Source organism: Drosophila hydei, unplaced genomic scaffold, assembly GCF_003285905.1.
Source record: "Drosophila hydei strain 15085-1641.00,03,60 unplaced genomic scaffold, DhydRS2 tig00000063-arrow-pilon, whole genome shotgun sequence".
Classification (NCBI taxonomy): domain Eukaryota; kingdom Metazoa; phylum Arthropoda; class Insecta; order Diptera; family Drosophilidae; genus Drosophila; species Drosophila hydei.
In genome coordinates, this window is record NW_022045657.1 from 7828897 (window position 1) to 7846798 (window position 17902).

General features: G+C 39.1%; 2 protein-coding genes across 3 annotated transcripts in view; both read right to left on the reverse strand.

The window, feature by feature from the left end:
- The window catches only part of LOC111595531, a 38132-nt gene extending 35838 nt beyond the window's left edge, over nt 1–2294 (reverse strand). Inside the window, exon 1 of one of the 2 annotated variants that reach the window (XM_023309317.2) lies at nt 1608–2294. In XM_023309317.2, coding sequence (XP_023165085.1) covers nt 1608–1665 — 58 coding nt within the window. In that variant the 5' untranslated portion in view covers nt 1666–2294. The remainder of the gene's footprint in view (nt 1–1607) is intronic. The other variant, XM_023309332.2, reaches the window with a different exon arrangement.
- Nucleotides 2295–7050: 4756 nt separating this feature from the next.
- On the reverse strand, nt 7051–15493 carry LOC111596451. Its single transcript, XM_023310680.2, has 3 exons — nt 15448–15493; nt 14764–15384; nt 7051–7131 (listed from the first exon to the last, which is right to left on the reverse strand). The coding sequence occupies exons 1-3, from the start codon at nt 15463–15465 to the stop codon at nt 7051–7053; spliced, it is 720 nt and encodes a 239-aa protein (XP_023166448.2). The 5' UTR covers nt 15466–15493.
- Nucleotides 15494–17902: the final 2409 nt, after the last annotated feature.

Consider the following 17902-nt stretch of genomic DNA (forward strand, 5'->3'; position numbering starts at 1 on the left):
CACACAAAACAATTTAAAAAATTAAAAACCTGTATATGCTCAAGGAGCATTCCTATATATTCTATTCATAGAACATGTACAGGTACACACACAGACATGCATGACTGTAGCAGAATGTTTATGAAGTAAATAATCGAAGCGTGCTCTCTGAATTATTCATGAGGCTTATGAAAAAACACAGAACAGCCGCAGGAGCATCAGCCAGCAGGCAGCAGCTGTGGGGGTAGGTAGAGAAGCAGCAACTGACCAACTGCGTGACATTCCATTGGGCAAGGTCAGTCGGTTTTCAAGAAAATCAACACGTCTCTCCCATCTGTTAGGGGGATGGAAATCAATGTAGCAAGCAGGTGTTTCTGCTGCTTGCATGCCTGCTCGCCATTTGCAATTAGCTAGAAGGCTTTGCTGTTGCCTCCTTTGCTTATGCATATTTCAACTAAAAAGGAAAATCTTATAAATAAGTTGGTGACTTAGTATATGTAGAAGAGTTTAAAAACCTGAATAAAGCCCTGCTGTGGGCAGGGAGTCTGCCATTGGCATTTGATATTCAAATTGTTCTTGGCTGCAGTAGCTTACGGCGGATTACACAATAAGCAATTGCATAAATATGCAACTTAAATAAGCCATCTTGTTGCTAGCTTTAATATAACAAAAAATAGCATATTTACATACCCTACTTTATTAGCTTCACTAAATATTTGCTATTTAACAATATTGTACTTTGAGATTTTATATAACTAAAAAGAATTGTTGAAATATGCCAGATGATGTAATGCCAGAGATTCACCCTGTTAACAATAGAGTAGTTTTGCTTGATTTTAATCGACCTTCCGATGAAAATTTTGACATTCGATTCGTATGCAGCTGTGCTAATTAACCATTTCACTAACACAATCAAGATGCAAGCATAAATAATTGATAGACATTGTTAAGTTTGAAATGCTTAGACTCTGCCAGAAGTCATTCAAGATGTAAAATTTATTTAGGATATAAATATGTATAATATATATATAAATATATATATAATATATATATATATATATTTATTTGATATACCTACATAATATAATATAGAATATATGTATATAAATATGGAATGAATTATTTTCAAATATTATAGTCCAGAATTAAGAATGTCAACTACGCACATTTTGAAAAATATATGAATTTTATTTTTTTATATATTTTCGGAGCTATATTTAAAAAAAATATTATATACTACATTTTGTTGCTCAAATATGGTTTGAATGTGATATTTAAAATGGTTTCAATGCACAGCGCGAAGGGATGTTTTGATATCCGAGGCACTTTGCGTCACCTATACAAAGTGTGCGTATTACATAACATAACACTCCTCCCACTCCTACAGTCTTCTCAACGTGGACCTAAAGAAGTAACCAGTATACGCTTTGCATATTATTACAGTACATACTGTTAATTATGGTTAATTTAAAACGGAAATAAGTTTTGAAAACTATTGCCCAAAACACTGCCAAATGCAATTAGAAGATTTAAGTTACGAGTTTTCAATAATAAATTAACTTGAATCCAATGTTAAAGGTCGAAAGCTTTTCGATTTAAGTACTTGCTTACAGTTTCGTCAAACTTACTTGTTGGCTTAGTTGCTAGTAATCCTAGACATAAAACGATTATCCAAAAGTTAAACATATTTGCAATGTTGTTGTGGTGGGTGTTGCAGCTGCAGCAAATTCTTGTTAGCGATTTTGAGGCTTACGTTTCTGAGGTTTTCAAATTGCAATTTAAAGAACTTTTCGGAAAATATAATTGATTTGCTCGGAGTCGCAATAAATAGAATTTAAAAATGAATTTTTAATTGATTATCTTCACACAATTGATGTTGGGATAGGTAATTGAATTGGATTGAATTGACCAAGTCGGTGGTGTTTGCTTAACATTTATTTGTATGGATTTGCTTTGGCACCAATTTATAACGCTTCACGAATTTTCTTTATTAGCACACAAAACTTATTTAATTTGATTGCTTTGATCCAAATATAGGTGGAGTTGTATTTGTGTTGTGCTTCATGAGAACAGCGCGCAGCTCCCTCCAGCATGAACGGCCAAAAAATATTGGTGAAGCTATGCCACGCTTGAATTTCCGTGTGGGAAACACACTTTAACACCCATTCACACACACAGACACACATACACAAATATTTGACGGTGTGTCTTGGTTTGCACTTTCGCTATCGTAGCACTTTACACTACACAACACATTTGCAGTGCGAGTGCTATATTCCGCCGATTGACTCTTTGAAAGGCTCCTACTTGGGCTATTCGCACGCGCGCTCGTGTTGTGGCCGCCGTAACCGTTTATCCTAGACTGAATGGCCACAGCCGAGTCTCGACGAGGCTGGAAAATCGACGGCCACGATACATACACCTACACCACGCACGAGCACGAGCATGTGGGAGTAGCATTTCCATTAAACCGATGCCCACACTACGAACGCCGCAAGGAGAGTAAAAGCTTTTCAGTTGCCCAGAGAATGAGAGTGAGAGACAGAGAGAGCTTTGACGCTCTTTTATCCAGCCAGTTGTTGCTCTACCGCAACAGGCTTTAGCTTAGTCCTCACTGGAACCGGCTCTTGGCGAAAACAGAAGCAACAGGCTGTTGAAGCTTCTTTGGCCGATTGCCTGTAAAATTACGGAGCTCTTCTCTCCCCTTCTCTGACCCCTCCATCTCAACGACTGTGCAGCCAAGTGGCCGTTTTAAATGCATTAAATGTTGTAGACATCAACCCCAATACCCCATGGTTTTGATTGCTTTCTGCAAGTATACAATTGTTTTTCCAGACATAACTACATTTATAAAAAGCAAACAATGCACTTAGCCTTATAATTGGTCTAAAGAACAGTTTAACCATTATCAAACGTCATGAATATAAATTGCTCTTAAATATTATCTAAGGCAACTGTTAACTTCTGTGCTTCAAAATAAAACTGAGAAATTCAGCAAATATATTTCATGTTAATTAATGTCGCTTACCTGGTATACCCTGCAGTTGATATCACCGAGAATATTTCGATTTTATCAAATATTTTTGCCCCCAATATAGAAATAATGTTGAAACACTTGTTAGACAGACTGGAATCGGAATCAACATTTGATTCCATTGTCTGCGTGGACTGCTTAGACGGCTCATTTATATGTATATTAAGTGGCTACAACTAGAAATGTACAAACAACTAATAAGTATAATTAGTATAAATAGAACGAAGTGCTAAGGGAAGCCCGTCCCTATAATTTATTATTTGAGAATAGGCGGAATCTAAGCATGCACGACATTTCGTACACAAACAGCTTAGGTTTGCTTTAACTCGAATAACCTGTGTCGAATATTACAATACATAATTTATTTATTTATGGATTTATTTTAAATCAAATTGCTTTCACTAGAGACTCATTATTAACGTCATTATATGAGTTACAGGTATATTTCCAGAGACGTCAGCTCACATTAAAAAATAGACATTATATGTATTAAATTTTCATTCGTTCAGGAGCTACATCGAATTCATATGTTTTTTCACTAAATATTGCTGTCACATACAATAATTTGTTGTCTTCTTTTTTGGCTCACGGGCAGTCACTCCCTCTATTTGTCCCCCATTTCTAACACGGTCAATTACTCATAGCTGTTAATACATATGTTGACAGGCATCTATCTTTTTGGTTCAATTTGGGACTAGGCTTAAGTGACTAAAGTCCCTTAAGACCCTTCCACTGGTGCAAGTCTTGTCAGTGTCCGGGCGGCGTATCAATTAGTCGTTAGGCACTACGCAAAAATATACTGCCCAGAAAACGGTTGTAAGGCAATCGGGATTTAATTCACCCGCACTCTTCTCTACAGCTTTATACTGACATCGAGGCACCTAGCACGTAGCGCAGCCTTCGCCTGCATTACTCGCGTAATTTTTATTAGATTTCTTCTTTTAAATTGAAAGCAGGAACCGCGCACGTGGATATAAAGTTTTATGAGCATCATGGCTAGAACAAGCACACGCAGACATGTTGTGTCCTGTAGATACTCATTTAATTTTCGCTGTGTCCACTTTTAATTACAAACAATCAAATCAGCTTGTTTTTGACGCTCCGCTCGTTACCTAGAAAAGTCAGGCCCCGATATAGCGTCAGCCGGGCTCAGAGGTTAGGGCACAGGCAGGGGAAGCAGTCACGGATACCCGATTGTGGCATGTGAGCGCCAAGGACTATTTGTGCATTTTGCAGTGGGCAGTTGGCGCTATCCACAAAAGCAGACAGATACCCCACTCATACGCGCGCACATACACACGACATTTTCCGAAACACCAAGTGTATGTGTGAGCTGGAGTGTGTGTTGATGTTTTGGCTGGGCGGCTGTCATCATTAGTGACCACAACAAAAGTTGACAGTGTGCTAAATGGGAACATGGTCTCTCCGCTCGGTCAATGTTTGCCGACTGACATACTTATTTTATACAAGTCAGCTTAGTTATTAAGTCATAAAAGGCGTGACTGGTACCCAGCGTTAATTTGCTGACTGTGCTACCCACGACAATTTGCCGTCTACAAGTCCGCTCCTCCAATATTCATGCAGCCCTGCAGTCAATCGATAAGCTCAGTGCCAACTTGGCGTATGATAAATGTCAGTTACATAAGTCTCATCCAGATGAAAGATGAAGGGCACAGAGCCCAGTCGACCCAGCCCAATGACCCGTTCTCCAAAAAACATTTTTTCTGATATTCTTCCGCGTCTGTTCAATTTATATAAGCAACTAAAAATAGGAAATATTTAATCTTTTATGCAGATAAATATTTGTTATATTCCGTATTTGTTTATGCAAATGCAAATGTAAACAGTGTGCGCTAAGCGCTTAATATTTTACTGAACATTCCGCTTCTATTTTCCATTTCAGATTTTGAATTTTGTTATTTTGTGGCGTTATTTCGTTGTATAAACATCAATACGCGAATACCAAATATTAATGTGTTTCATTTAGCTTTGCAATCAATTAAAACTATAAATATTTACGTGGCAATAAAGTATTAATTTTTTTATTACTCAAAATAAATATATGTTCACTTAAAGTACATATTGGAATTTGAAAATATTTATTTTAAAATATATGAAAATATATAAAGTTGCCTAAGAAAGAACCTAAGGTAAGTGTTTTCAGATTAAAAATATAATTATTCTAGCTTAGAAGAAAATCTAAGCTTACATGAAATACACGCTTTTACATACTAATCGCATTATGTTATTACCGGGCTAAGTTTCAAAGTGCAAAATTGTGGAAACAGCAGGGTACTGGGAATGCCTTAAGTAACTGGAAGTAACACAGGTCATTGACTACATTTCTTCCAGCAACACCCCAGGAGCATCGATTGTGGCACGCAGAGTCGCGAAGCCCTTAGCAATATATATATATTCAATGTGCAGCCTCAACATGTTCGTTTGCAAGGCCCAGGATGTGGCATGTGTCCTTGGCAAAATGCAAGTTAAGCCTATATAAAACAAAAGCTCGGCCGCTGGCGCTGCCTTGCTTAGTGGGCCGAGGAAACAAAAACAACAACAACAACAGCAGCAGCAACAATGGCAAAATAACCTCAAAAACAACAACAGCAAACAAAGCTCATTTACACGGGAAATAGCCTAAGTGCAAAAACCATTTAAATGCAAATTAAGCAGCAAGTGAAAACATGTGAACAAAGCTGCCCATACCCAAAGACTAAAACACACACAGGCACGCGCGCATATAGCGACTGCATGTAACTGGCACGTATTTTGGCGCAGGACGAAACGCGTGGTATCGACTGTGCTAGTGCCTGTGGTTTTGGCTTTGGGCTTGGGCTTGGGTTCGGGTTTGGGTTTGGCTTCGGATACGGCTTTGGTTTAAGCGCTGGCTGCTCTAAATGCAAAATAGTTTAGCATCAACAGAGCCACAACAAAATGCCTGCTGGTTGAGAGGTTGCCGTGTCCTGCTGCCCACGTCCTGATTTGAATAAATTCATATACATAAATGGACACAGTTTACAAAGATTATCCCATAGGGACATCTAAGTTAACTGCAACTGACACACGCCCCTCAACTGACTTACTGTTAGCAAGTGGCGTGAACCATGAAACAACTGTAGTTGACATTTTTCAGGCATGCACGTCAACTATAGCAGGTGTTGGCTTACCTGCTATTATCATTCAACCTGTGCCGTTAGACCATATGTCACTCCGTCTGGTATGCAGTTACTGTGCTGGAATCGCCCGAGGCATATTCGTGTGTGCACCCTTGCGACAACAACCGACAATTGCACTCAACAGTTGAATAAGCCCAGCAGACCTACAGTCACTGACCAGACAAAGTAGCAAAGCACACGCTCACCTTTTTGCCAAGATTGCATTCGAGTTTTCAAATACGCAATGCGATAGCCCTTGATTCCATTGCACCAGTCGATGTTTGTGTGTGTGTGTGTGCGTTTGTGATGGAGAAGGCTTACTTTATTTATGCCCAGTAAACAAACAAACCAATGGCAGAAGCCCCTTTTCTGTGCATTGGGCACACAATTGCTCAATTGTTTCTACACATAAAAACGGAGTGGAAAACAATTCCGTTGTTTCAATATTTCTCTTTAAAGATCATTTGCATTCAATACAATATTTTCATTGGCTTTTAGATTTTTTTAGAATTCGTATTTACCATATTTTAAAGTAGATAAACTCTGATCCAAAATTAAAATGGTGTGCCTTTTTATACTTTTATCATGGTATTCTCGTTCATAACTTTACCTACCCAATCGCATACATATATGAAAATTGCATTAGAATCTTTACTCCATATAAAATAAACAATTGCATTATGCTGACTAAAAGTGAAATGTGAAATATTTAGTTAGTTAGTTAATAGGATTTGATTATGAAATCAGAAGCACAATGTTAAAATGTAAAATGAAGTCGTCTGTTGTGGGGCACTGGGTGGCAGCGATATCATGTGCCATTAGAAAGTTTTGTCCTGGACATTTTGCTGCCGCAGGACCACAGGCACATCATGATTGTGCTCACAGTTCATTTGATATTAATATGGACACTCGTTTGGGCTGCTGTTCAGCTTGCTGTTGCTGCTGTGGGTGCTGCTTTCGCTTTTAACGCTACATATGTTTTCATTTGTTTGACGCTCACGATGACGATGACAACCCTCATCAAAAGTTGGTCCAATGACCGCTCGATTGCCAGAGCGACTGGCCAACGGCTGTTGACAGGCCACTTTGACAGCATGTGGCTGCATGAACGTGTGTTCGTGTATGTGTGAGTCTGTGGGCAGCTACACACTGATATATATAATTAAAAGTAAGGACGACGTCGAAGGCTAGGCAAACTTTTAATGGCACACACGCACAATTTAACTTAATGACAGAAAGCACAAAAGATTGCGACTTTCGACATAAAAGTAAACAAATCGCTTTGAGCTAATTCATTAATCAGCCACCCCTAAGACTGCCCAATAGCTTTGACCAAAACCCAATTTGCAACAGTTTCAATAGAAGGTCTCCCAAAAGTTATACCTAGTGAAAAAGCTATTGAACAAAACAAAAATTGTGAAAAGGTGCAAAAATCAATGAAAGTTAGATATTGCTGAGAGAAAGAGAAGAAGCGAGCAAAAGAGATAGCTGAAAATAAGTATAGCTAAAGGAGTTTGATGACTAGAAGCAACAGAGCAGCGCAACATGGCGCAGAGCACACATCACATCCTACAGCACACACAAATATCATTTGTAGTAATTGAAATGCTGTCAAACAAAGCTGAAATCGCAGTGAGGCAGAGAACATCGAGCAAGATAGACAGGGACGAAAAGACACGACAAGAGAGGCAAACAAAGGCAGCTATTGAAGCAACAATAAAAACTCCCGTGTTGCACACACCAGAGTAAATACGAGAATATGGCGCTAACGCTAGGCTCATATTGCTGCCGGGCAAGAAACGTTCTGGGTGCGCCAGAATGATTTCTGGCTGTACAAACTGAATACCGCTGTGGCTGCATGGCCAACGCAGCAACAGCAGCTCCAACATTAACAATAGTAACAACAACAACGACACTCACCGACGACATGTCGAGCATGTGTTGAATACGTGTTTAACACGGCCAAACGGCGACGACGACGCGATGGCGCCCCATCAGTTGTACTTAAATATGTATGTATTGTATGCCGTTTGTGCACCGCCGCCAGCCAAAATCGGCAACCACTTTTCGCAAGTGACAGGAGTGCTCAAGTGTTAGTTGCTGCATGTGCAGTCGTGCAAGGTCTGGCGCTAGCGCTTGAGCTTGGAGCTGCTAAGATGCGCATTTTGAATGGCGTTAATGCGACTTAGCTAGGATCTACGCACATAACACCCACACATGCACGCACACTCGTTCACATGTGCGCTTCCACTTCGTGTTCTTCTGACTCTCCTCCTTTACCCCATCGGTACAACATTTGGTGCTGATAGGCAGCGGCAACGAATCAAATGTCTGCATTTATTGTTTTTTTTTTCCTTTTACATATTTATCATAAATGTCCTTGCAGAAGTATGACTTTAGTACCTCAGCCAATAATAAACACGCAGAAACGTATAGCGTGAGGCAACAGCTCGTATACGCAACTTTCGCTAATTGCTGTATTTATGCGATTGCCATTGCATGTGCGGCTGCATTTATGACAGCTGCCGGCGGTTAAAAAGATAAATGCATGTTTTCGCAGTCACGTGATCAAGTGGCATGCAATCGAAAGTGTTGCACGAATGGCATTGAACTGAAGGCAAACAATTTTAATTGAATACCCGAGTAACTCATTTATGTACAATAGTAATTCAAATGTATAACCCAACGCTCTATAATATTATTTCAGCCAATATATTAATGAAATTGCGTTTTGAGAGTTTACAATATTTGTTCGTGTCAAATATGAAAAATAATGAGAAACTATATTTATTATTCAAAAATGTATCTCAAGTGTCTTGGGACACCACTTAATTTGTTCAAATATTCGAATGGAACATAAAATTACTTTTAATACCATGTGAAACATTTGAAGCTTTAAATTGTCAGCAGTTATTGCAGCTTTCGAATTAATTTTTTGCTGTGTTTTTCTGGTATTCCCCCTCACTGCAATTTAACAAAAATTGCACACGCGTCAGTTGGCTTTTGCTATCGACCAGCATTTCCTTTTGGCTATGGCTTTGGTTTCACGCGCTTCGATTTTGGTCGCTCTGTCTCTTTGCAGTTGGATGACATAACAGCAACAAAGGATTGAGCCACTGATTGCACACATCTGAATGAACACAGATACACACACACGCGCCTATGTTTACACACACATATCTGTGGCTGTGCGAGACTGTGCAAGCGTAGTGCAGCTGTTACTTGTTGCCTCTATTTAAATTTCATTAAATAAATGGAATTGGGTCCAAAGTTATAAAAATGTAACATTTTATTTCAAATACAACAAAATAACGAATCAACTGACTAGCATATGCTCTTAGTTCTAATTGAACGAGGATTTATGTGCTTCTCTTAACGTGCCAAATTCAAGGAAATTCGTTTTTAAAATATGGATTACATCGATCCACCTAGCAGAACTGTATTTAATTTATGTAATACAATTTGTTTAGTAAATGTTTTGTTCTGTTTGTCAGGATAATCTTTAAATGACATCTGATATACCTAAGCACGAACCATATTATATATTATATATTATGTATTATATATATATATTATATATTATATATTATATATTATATATTATATATTATATATTATATATTATATATTATATATTATATATTATATATTATATATTATATATTATATATTATATATTATATATTATATATTATATATGCAGCTATCAAAATCAAATCAATTTACCAAATATTATTATTATTACACCATAAAATGTAGTCGTTGAACGGTGTTGGTATGGTAATGCACGTAATTCGAAATGCCAGTTCGAGTCTTGGTTTCTTAATGTCGGTTTCTATTTACCTTGTTTTAATGCTCGATACAAGCTATGGAAAATATTTTAAAGCGCAGATCGGACACTGTTCAGGGTAAATCCTAATCGACTAGAACTTTCATACTTGTTTTTATTTATATCACGTAAAATTCGAATTTTTTTCTGAAATATTTATACATTTTTCGATTATGTGTAATAATTACAAAATACAAAATGAAATTCACTTTAATTTCATAACTCTTAATTGCTAGCTCTTAATTTTCGGATAGCTACAGATGGAATTAAAGATTGACTGCTTTTTTATATAACTTAAAATATGCACAAAGGTAGATCATATATATGACAGTGAAAATAAATTTTTCATAAATGCTTCTGGCTGCTATGAACCGATACAAGTTTAAAATTTTTGTTCAAAACAAAAAATGGTTCAGTTTTCTGCCCGACTGGCACTTAATTTACTGGGTACTCACCGCTTGTTAGCAATAAAAGCATTCTCATGTGAACTTTTAATTTTGTTCTGCCGCATTTTTAATCATTATTTGAGAATATATAAATGCCTGTATGTTGTTAGCAGACGCTGAAAGATGTGCTACGGTTATTGGAAATGCTTACGAAAGGCATTTGCAGAAACGTTTTTCTCTCTTAAGGTTCGACTGCCAGAGCACATCTGCAAGTGTGAGTGTATGAATACCTGAATGCACTCAAACACTTTTGCCGTTTAGGCGAATTTCAATAACGCAGCTTAACTTGAACTGCAGGAAGCCGAGGCCTCAGCTCTCAGGCATCTGCAAATGGGAACTGTCTAGTTGGTCTTTCAAACTGCCACCAATTTGGCCCTGGCTACAGCTACGGTCAGATAGACAATTGATGCTGTGCACGGGTTGGCATTCATGTTAAACGCCAGCAAGTTGGCAAACGTGACTCTCCACTTGGCCATGCAGCCCGAGCTTGGGATGACACTGAATACTTCTCGTATATGAGCATCTCGATAAGTGCACACACAGATGTGTGTGCGTGACGATAAGTGCACACATTCAATTGGATATTCAAATTATTTGAAATCGTATTTGTCTGTGTGTGCAGGTGCAAGTCAGTACGTTCACTTTCTGCACTAAAAGCCAATGATTTGGTTGAGTTATTTGACGCTTAAGTAAATTTAATAAAATCTAAATATATATGTATATATACATATTTCCTTGGCATATGGACATGCATGCTTGCCGCCAGTACTCGCCTCGCCTTGCCACTAAGCTGTCATAGACAGAATACGATTTGGGTTTTCAATTAAATTTATGGCTGGCAAATGCCATGGACACCCCACCACACCGCTGCACCACTTTAATGCCCCCAGCTGGCGACTGGCAACTGGCAACTGGTAACTGGAAGCAGCTTGCTGATAGCTGGTAGCAGGCGACGGGAAAGTTCATTTCGGCGTAAAGGACAAAAATCGATTAGATTCAAATCTTTTAATAAGTTTCATTTCCGTTTTGTGGTGGCTTTCGTTCATGCGCTGTCTATGCTTGAATCGGGTAAGAATCCGACCCTTTACTTATCCCCTGCCCTAACAAGTCTTTGCCACATGTAGCAACCACACCTAGTTGCTTTGTGGCTTTAACTTTTGGTTCAGTTTATTAGCTATATTAGCTGGGGCTATGGATATTGTGCTTGAATTGTACCATAGAACCGAAGGACTCGCGTAGCAGCCGCCTTTGGCGACCGTCAAGTGATTGCACGCCAAATTAGGTCAACATTATCAAATACCTTATTTATACACACACGTACGCACGTTTACTTATTCAGCTATTCAGAGCTGTGATTGTCTGTCAAACACAAATATTGAATCGATTTGCATTCATCGTTGTATATTCGGCTACCGCAATACAAATGCAATAATAATTTTGTCGATGGTGTTTGGTCGCCAAGGCAGCAACTTAATCAACACGCATAAACCGTTCTCTTTCCCGGTCATCACACTTTGTCAGCTACTAGTAAAAGCCACGTGTGTGGCGAGCTGAAGCAATATATACGACATTTAATTACCCGCGAACCGACACATGTGATTCAGGTAAGCAAAGCTATAATAAATACCTCCACAAAATCAATGTGAGACTCCAAAAAGGATAATGATGCACAGAGAACGAACTTTCACACCCATCCTGCCAGACCACTAGAACATAAGCAGACAAAGACGCCCAATAATGTATGTATGTGGGTGTGTGGGTGTACAGCTTGTACGTCCCATATATATGTACATCGACTCCAAGCAACGCTTCCAATGCTTTGACACCTTGCGTTTATTCTTTCATTTCAGGTAGCTTAATTGGCTGTGAGATGACAAAAACCCAGCTTTACTACAATACAATATTTACACACACAAACACCCACTCGTTAACTAACACACTAGCGCGTGTATATATGTTGACACTGCTTTTAAAGAATTCAATTTCTTGAAATCGTTTGTAGCTATCGAATTCCTTGGATTTCTATTTTTTTTTTTTTTTTTTTTGTAAATTAAATCAAATAAAGTCTTTGAAGACTCAGAAAAGGGCAAAGACTTACACGCTTCAATTTTTATATACTCTATTCGTATTATTCTTAGGATTAGTTTGTAATACATATCTTAATATGTATAAATAAATATAAATATGGAAAAAAACTTTTTAAGTTTGATCAATAAACCATGTTTAATTATATATATTTGTTATAATTAAATTGTTAATTATACACCTGGAATTTTAAGATTTTAATTTTGTCATCACTTAGAATCGTGATGAGAAATCAGATTTCTCTCCAATTTTGATTTAATTGATGCTTTTTCATTTCAGCATTTACCACATTAACGCAAGCTATGTCAGGACATGCGACAAGCCTCACACGCAAAGACATTCAATAAGCTGGACACGCCTAACGCTTTGATCTGGACTCGCAGATGTGGACCTCTATGTGACTTCAATCCTAGACAATTAAATTTAGAGCACAAGTTCCCGGTCCGAGTACCCGAAACAATAACAATTATTCACAATGGATTAGAGTTGTTGCCAACACGTCGGCACTTGGCAAACATTTTGCTGTTGGCGCTGCAAATTACAATTCCCCATGGCCAACTGCTGCTGCTGCTCGTGTTGGCTGAGAACCGCAGGGCAGACTGTTTGTTTAATTAAATTGCAAAGCGGCGAACTGAACTAAAATTCTGCCTGCCGCTGCCTCGATGCTGTGAGTTATGGTGCGTATCGGTAGCCCCCCTCTTGCCCACCGTTGTAAACGCTGCTCATTTGTATTAATTGACTCCGAAGTGTACTTTAATCGGATAGAGACGTTATAGACAATATGAGGGGTTTCTCTCCTTCTCAGATTTCCCGCCTGGGCAAATAGCTGCCATTTTGTCGGTACTTCGCTTTATATGCGCTGCGTTTTATTTTTATTTGCGCGCCTTTCGCCAGCGTTTTATTTCATTATTTACTTTTATTTCGCTTCCCGTTTAAAAGAAAATACCAGAGCACATACGTGCTGTCTGCCTCACAGTGCCAACATAATTGCAAGGCTCCCAGCCCCCTGTGCACCCCCTAGACAGCAATTGCCACGCACGGTAACAATTGAAATTGAATCCGTTTTAAATTGCCAGTGTCGAGGACATGTTTTAAACTGTACTGCTATCTTATTTTTGATCAAACTACGCTCAAATAAACACTGACATTTTGAACAAAGTTTTACCCAAAGCAACGAACTAATATTAAGCTTAAATACTAATATTCTGAGTTAAATAATCATTTTCAGAACTAATTTTATTAAAAAAATATCCACCCACTAAATTATTGCGTGCCTTAAGAGTTTGATTTATTATTACTTACTTACCCGTTGACTTAGCCGAGCTTTTGTAAAGTGAGCTAAAGAATTATGAATAATGTAAATAAATAATAAGAAACTGTTATCAGTTCAGCATCAAAGTTAATCAAATTAAAAGTTGAGTCCCGTGTTTTTGAAACTCCGTCTTCTGAGAATAGCAATGGCAATGGCAATGGACGTGGCTATGGCAGTGGCAGTTGCCTAAAGACAACCAATCCTCAGGCATTTAATACTTATTCAAAGGATACTAAATGCGCACATCTACATAATACGCACTTATTAAATACTCTGTTTCATTCATTAAGCTTAACATCTCCGACAACTGTTATAAATCCATAAGTTCTTAGATATTCAGTAGATATAGAAAATTAAGTCATGCTGAGCTTGTGTAAAATGCAATATATGAACGAAAGAGATTGCATAATGGTCATAAGTGTAGAAGAGTAAAGAAGGGAAAACAATTTCCTAACAATTTACTCATGCAATGACTTCGAACGTGATAGAATAATCTAATATCGATGATTAATTAATCAATTGACTAATGAGCCAATATACTTTACAGTTAGAATACCGTCACAGTTCCAAGGTTTACATGATGTTGCACATCTCGGAATTCGTTGGCCACATCTGAGAGTATCCTGTGTTAAATTCGTTTGTGCGGATTATAAACATAATACAGTCTTTAATTTAAATTTTACTTGTTTCTGGCAAAAGCGTAGCTCCGAGAACAGTTTCTACTTCAAAGTAAAATTAAAACCTTGGGCAACTCGTCATAAGCAATTTGTAATGAGAACCTTATTTTAATAAAATATAACAGAAACAACTACAACGACGTAAACTGACTAAAGGAAATCTAGTTACAATGTGCCAGGCTGCTACGCTGCAGGCAAATACTTAGAGCCGGCACCAGCTTGCGCTGGAGACCTCTCATCCACAATTGGCGGTGAGCTAAAGTCCAGTACCGGTGCCACGCCTTCATCGGAACTGCGCGAGCTGCCTCCCAGGGCATTGAATTGCTGCTGGATGAGCTGCTGTGCACGCACAGCGTCCTCGGGAGTGCGATATTTAACAAAGTGCACCTCTGGCTTATGCTCGAAACTAGGCTTCTCAGCTTGTAGACGCTGCGCCAATTCGCCAACATCCGCCTGCTTGGTCAGCACATAGATGGCCGTGCGCTGCTCGCTAGACTGTTTAGCCAGCTGCAGGGCGGCATTTGTGAGGCCCTGATGCTCGGGTGACTTGATGAAGAGCACACGTAGATTGCGCTTCAGCATGTGGGCAATGTGATCTGTGGCTTCGCGATCAGCAAAATCATCCTCGGGCGCGGCATATGTATAAAATTCCTTATTAAATTCATCTGCCACGGACTGCTGACCCAAGAGTTGTTGCTGTTGCAGCTGTTGTTGTTGCCGTTGACGTGTTTGTTGTTGCGTATCCGATACACTAAATCCCGTGGCCTCCGTATCGATAAGGTCAGCAAAGCGCCTGTCGTCCACAGCTGCCCGGTAATTGTAACCCAATTTCGACGCGCTTGCCACAGCAACGAAGCAGAGTAGCTACAAAGTGTTTTCACTGAGTGTAAGCGCCATTTCAAGGTTTTCAATTTCACAAATACTTACTAAAATTCCACACATCATGAGCTTATGTTGGGCTGTTCACGGATCTGTTGCGTGCTACTAAAAGTTGCAAACTGGCGTCCAGAGTTGAGGGCCCTCGGATTTTTATACGCGCATTTAATTTCGCTGCGTCCAAAAACCCCACAAGAGTGAAAATTCGAAATTGTAACTAAAATGATAAATGACGCGAATGCTTACAATATACCAGCTAACTCGGCTAAAGTTTCAGGTTCAGCTTGAGTTTTGACTTTGATTTTGTGCTCGATTTCAGCTGTTGCAACACGCGCCACGAGCAGACAGGCAACAGCACAACAAACCAAGGCACCGACAAGCAACAACCGACAGCCAACAACAGTTAATCAAAGATAAATGAGCATTTAAGCGTTAACACTGCGCCTTGGGGCTGCCCCCAATGGGGCGTTGGTTTGAGCACTCCGTTACATAAAGTCGAAGCGCGGCAAAAACTACTCGTGTTTCAGAGCGGCCAAACTACAAAGCCACCGAATGCCACCAAAAACTATGCGGAAATATGCATAATTAATTAATTAGTCAACTGGCAGCCACATCAGATGCTAAAATGATTTTTGATATGGATTTTGATTATGATTTTGCATTTCTTGGGCAGTCAATCTGCGCGTGTGTATATATGTGTGGAAGTAACTACTTAACCAAGCCCTATATACATATATATATTTAAACTGAATTCCCAGGACTCATAATTGGTCTACGCTCTGGCCATGGTCAAGACTTGAGCAACTGACTAACAATAACAAATTGGCACATTGTCTTGGCAACAAATGCGTTTAAATTAGGCATTAATGGTTCCTTGGAGACACACAGTACAGAAACAAACACACACAAACACACACACACACATTTACATGGATCAACTGATTCATATAGTTTCCAGAATTTGCTAGGTAATTGTCTTGATTGCTGCACATAAATCTGATTACACCTTGAAGTGTGCAAATCTGGCTTGCACGTGAGTGTGTGTAGTTGCGTGCGTGTGTGTGCATAGAGAATACGCTCTAATTGATAATAGTTCAGGCCTGGCTACGCATGGCCACTTTGCTGTCAATGGAAACTCATCATAAATGAGTCTGTCCGAAGCCTGTTACCAAACAGATTTATAGGTCAGCATAAGCAAACAATGCTCGCAGCAACAGGCTGTACTTACTCCCTCTCTATTCTCTCTTTTGCTCTGCCTATTTGCACAGGTCCACTAAACAATGCTCATTTATGCCCATAATGAGACGCCATATATTAGCAAAGGGCAGCCAAGCTTTGTGTTGGTGTCGGTTTTGCTGGACGGCAGTTGTCCTATTAAACTGGGGTAGCATTTTATATTTTGCTAGCAGCGTACAAATTGCTTAAATATATTAAAACTCTCTCTAAGAAATGTTTAATTTAATTACTTTTGCCACAGGCAAACAAATGGGAATAGAACTAAAAATAAGATAAAATGAATAAAAAATAGAAATTCGTTCAGGCGTTGTCGACCGAGAGGCCAAATTAAAGACCCACGAAATGAAGCCCAAAAAGTTTGGCTCGTACAGTTGCTGGGCAGCTGTCATATAACTGATATGGACACCCGCCAATAGCTGCGTGTCCAAAGTTAAATAACATGGCCTAGGGTCAGGTTGCCAGGTGCTTGCTTTTCTTGTTTTCTGCCGCTTGTTTATCTTTAGACCAAACGCAAACACAAGTAAGCTGAAACAATAACAAATAGCAGTAGCAGTCAAAAGTTGCCACAAAACAGGCCGAAACGATGAAGTAAATTATAAGATTTTCCTGAGTTTCGCTCGGATTTCATTTGCCGTGCAAATTTTCGTGGCCATCGATACGGTGCCGCAAAGTGGACTGGGTAATTGAAAGCGGCGTGTGCGCTAGCGTTCTTAATTAAAATATTTCAAAGTCGGCGCGTGGCTCAATTTCTATTAGCCCATAAATCATGACATCAACAGCCACATCATAGATACAAGAGACATTATACATTAGACATGTGAGCAAGGTCCACATACAAGCAGCTAATAATAGCAATTACTGTGCCAAATACACAAAACCATTAAGGGTATTAGGCATATGCTGTGTCGGTCAAAGGTCAGCAGACAAATGCAATTGTGCCATAATTACTCGCACGCATTAGCAAATGACCGAATCGTTGGCCAATGGCCAAAACTGCCGTCGAATTTGAACGTTGTCCACAAATTGTTTGCGAGCTGGTGACCAACAAGCATCGCTCTTATCGCTGCTCAATTAAACTGCAATTATCAACAAATTAAACAAACGAAGCAACGGCGATTGACATGTGTGTCTATCCCTCTATCCCTCTATCCGTCTATCCGCGTGTCTGTGTATCTGACACAGGTTAAAGTGCGCTAGCCCAGTTTTGTCATGGCGAAAACTGGCCAAAATGAAGCATTAATATTAATGAATCGCTTGGGGCTCGCGGCAG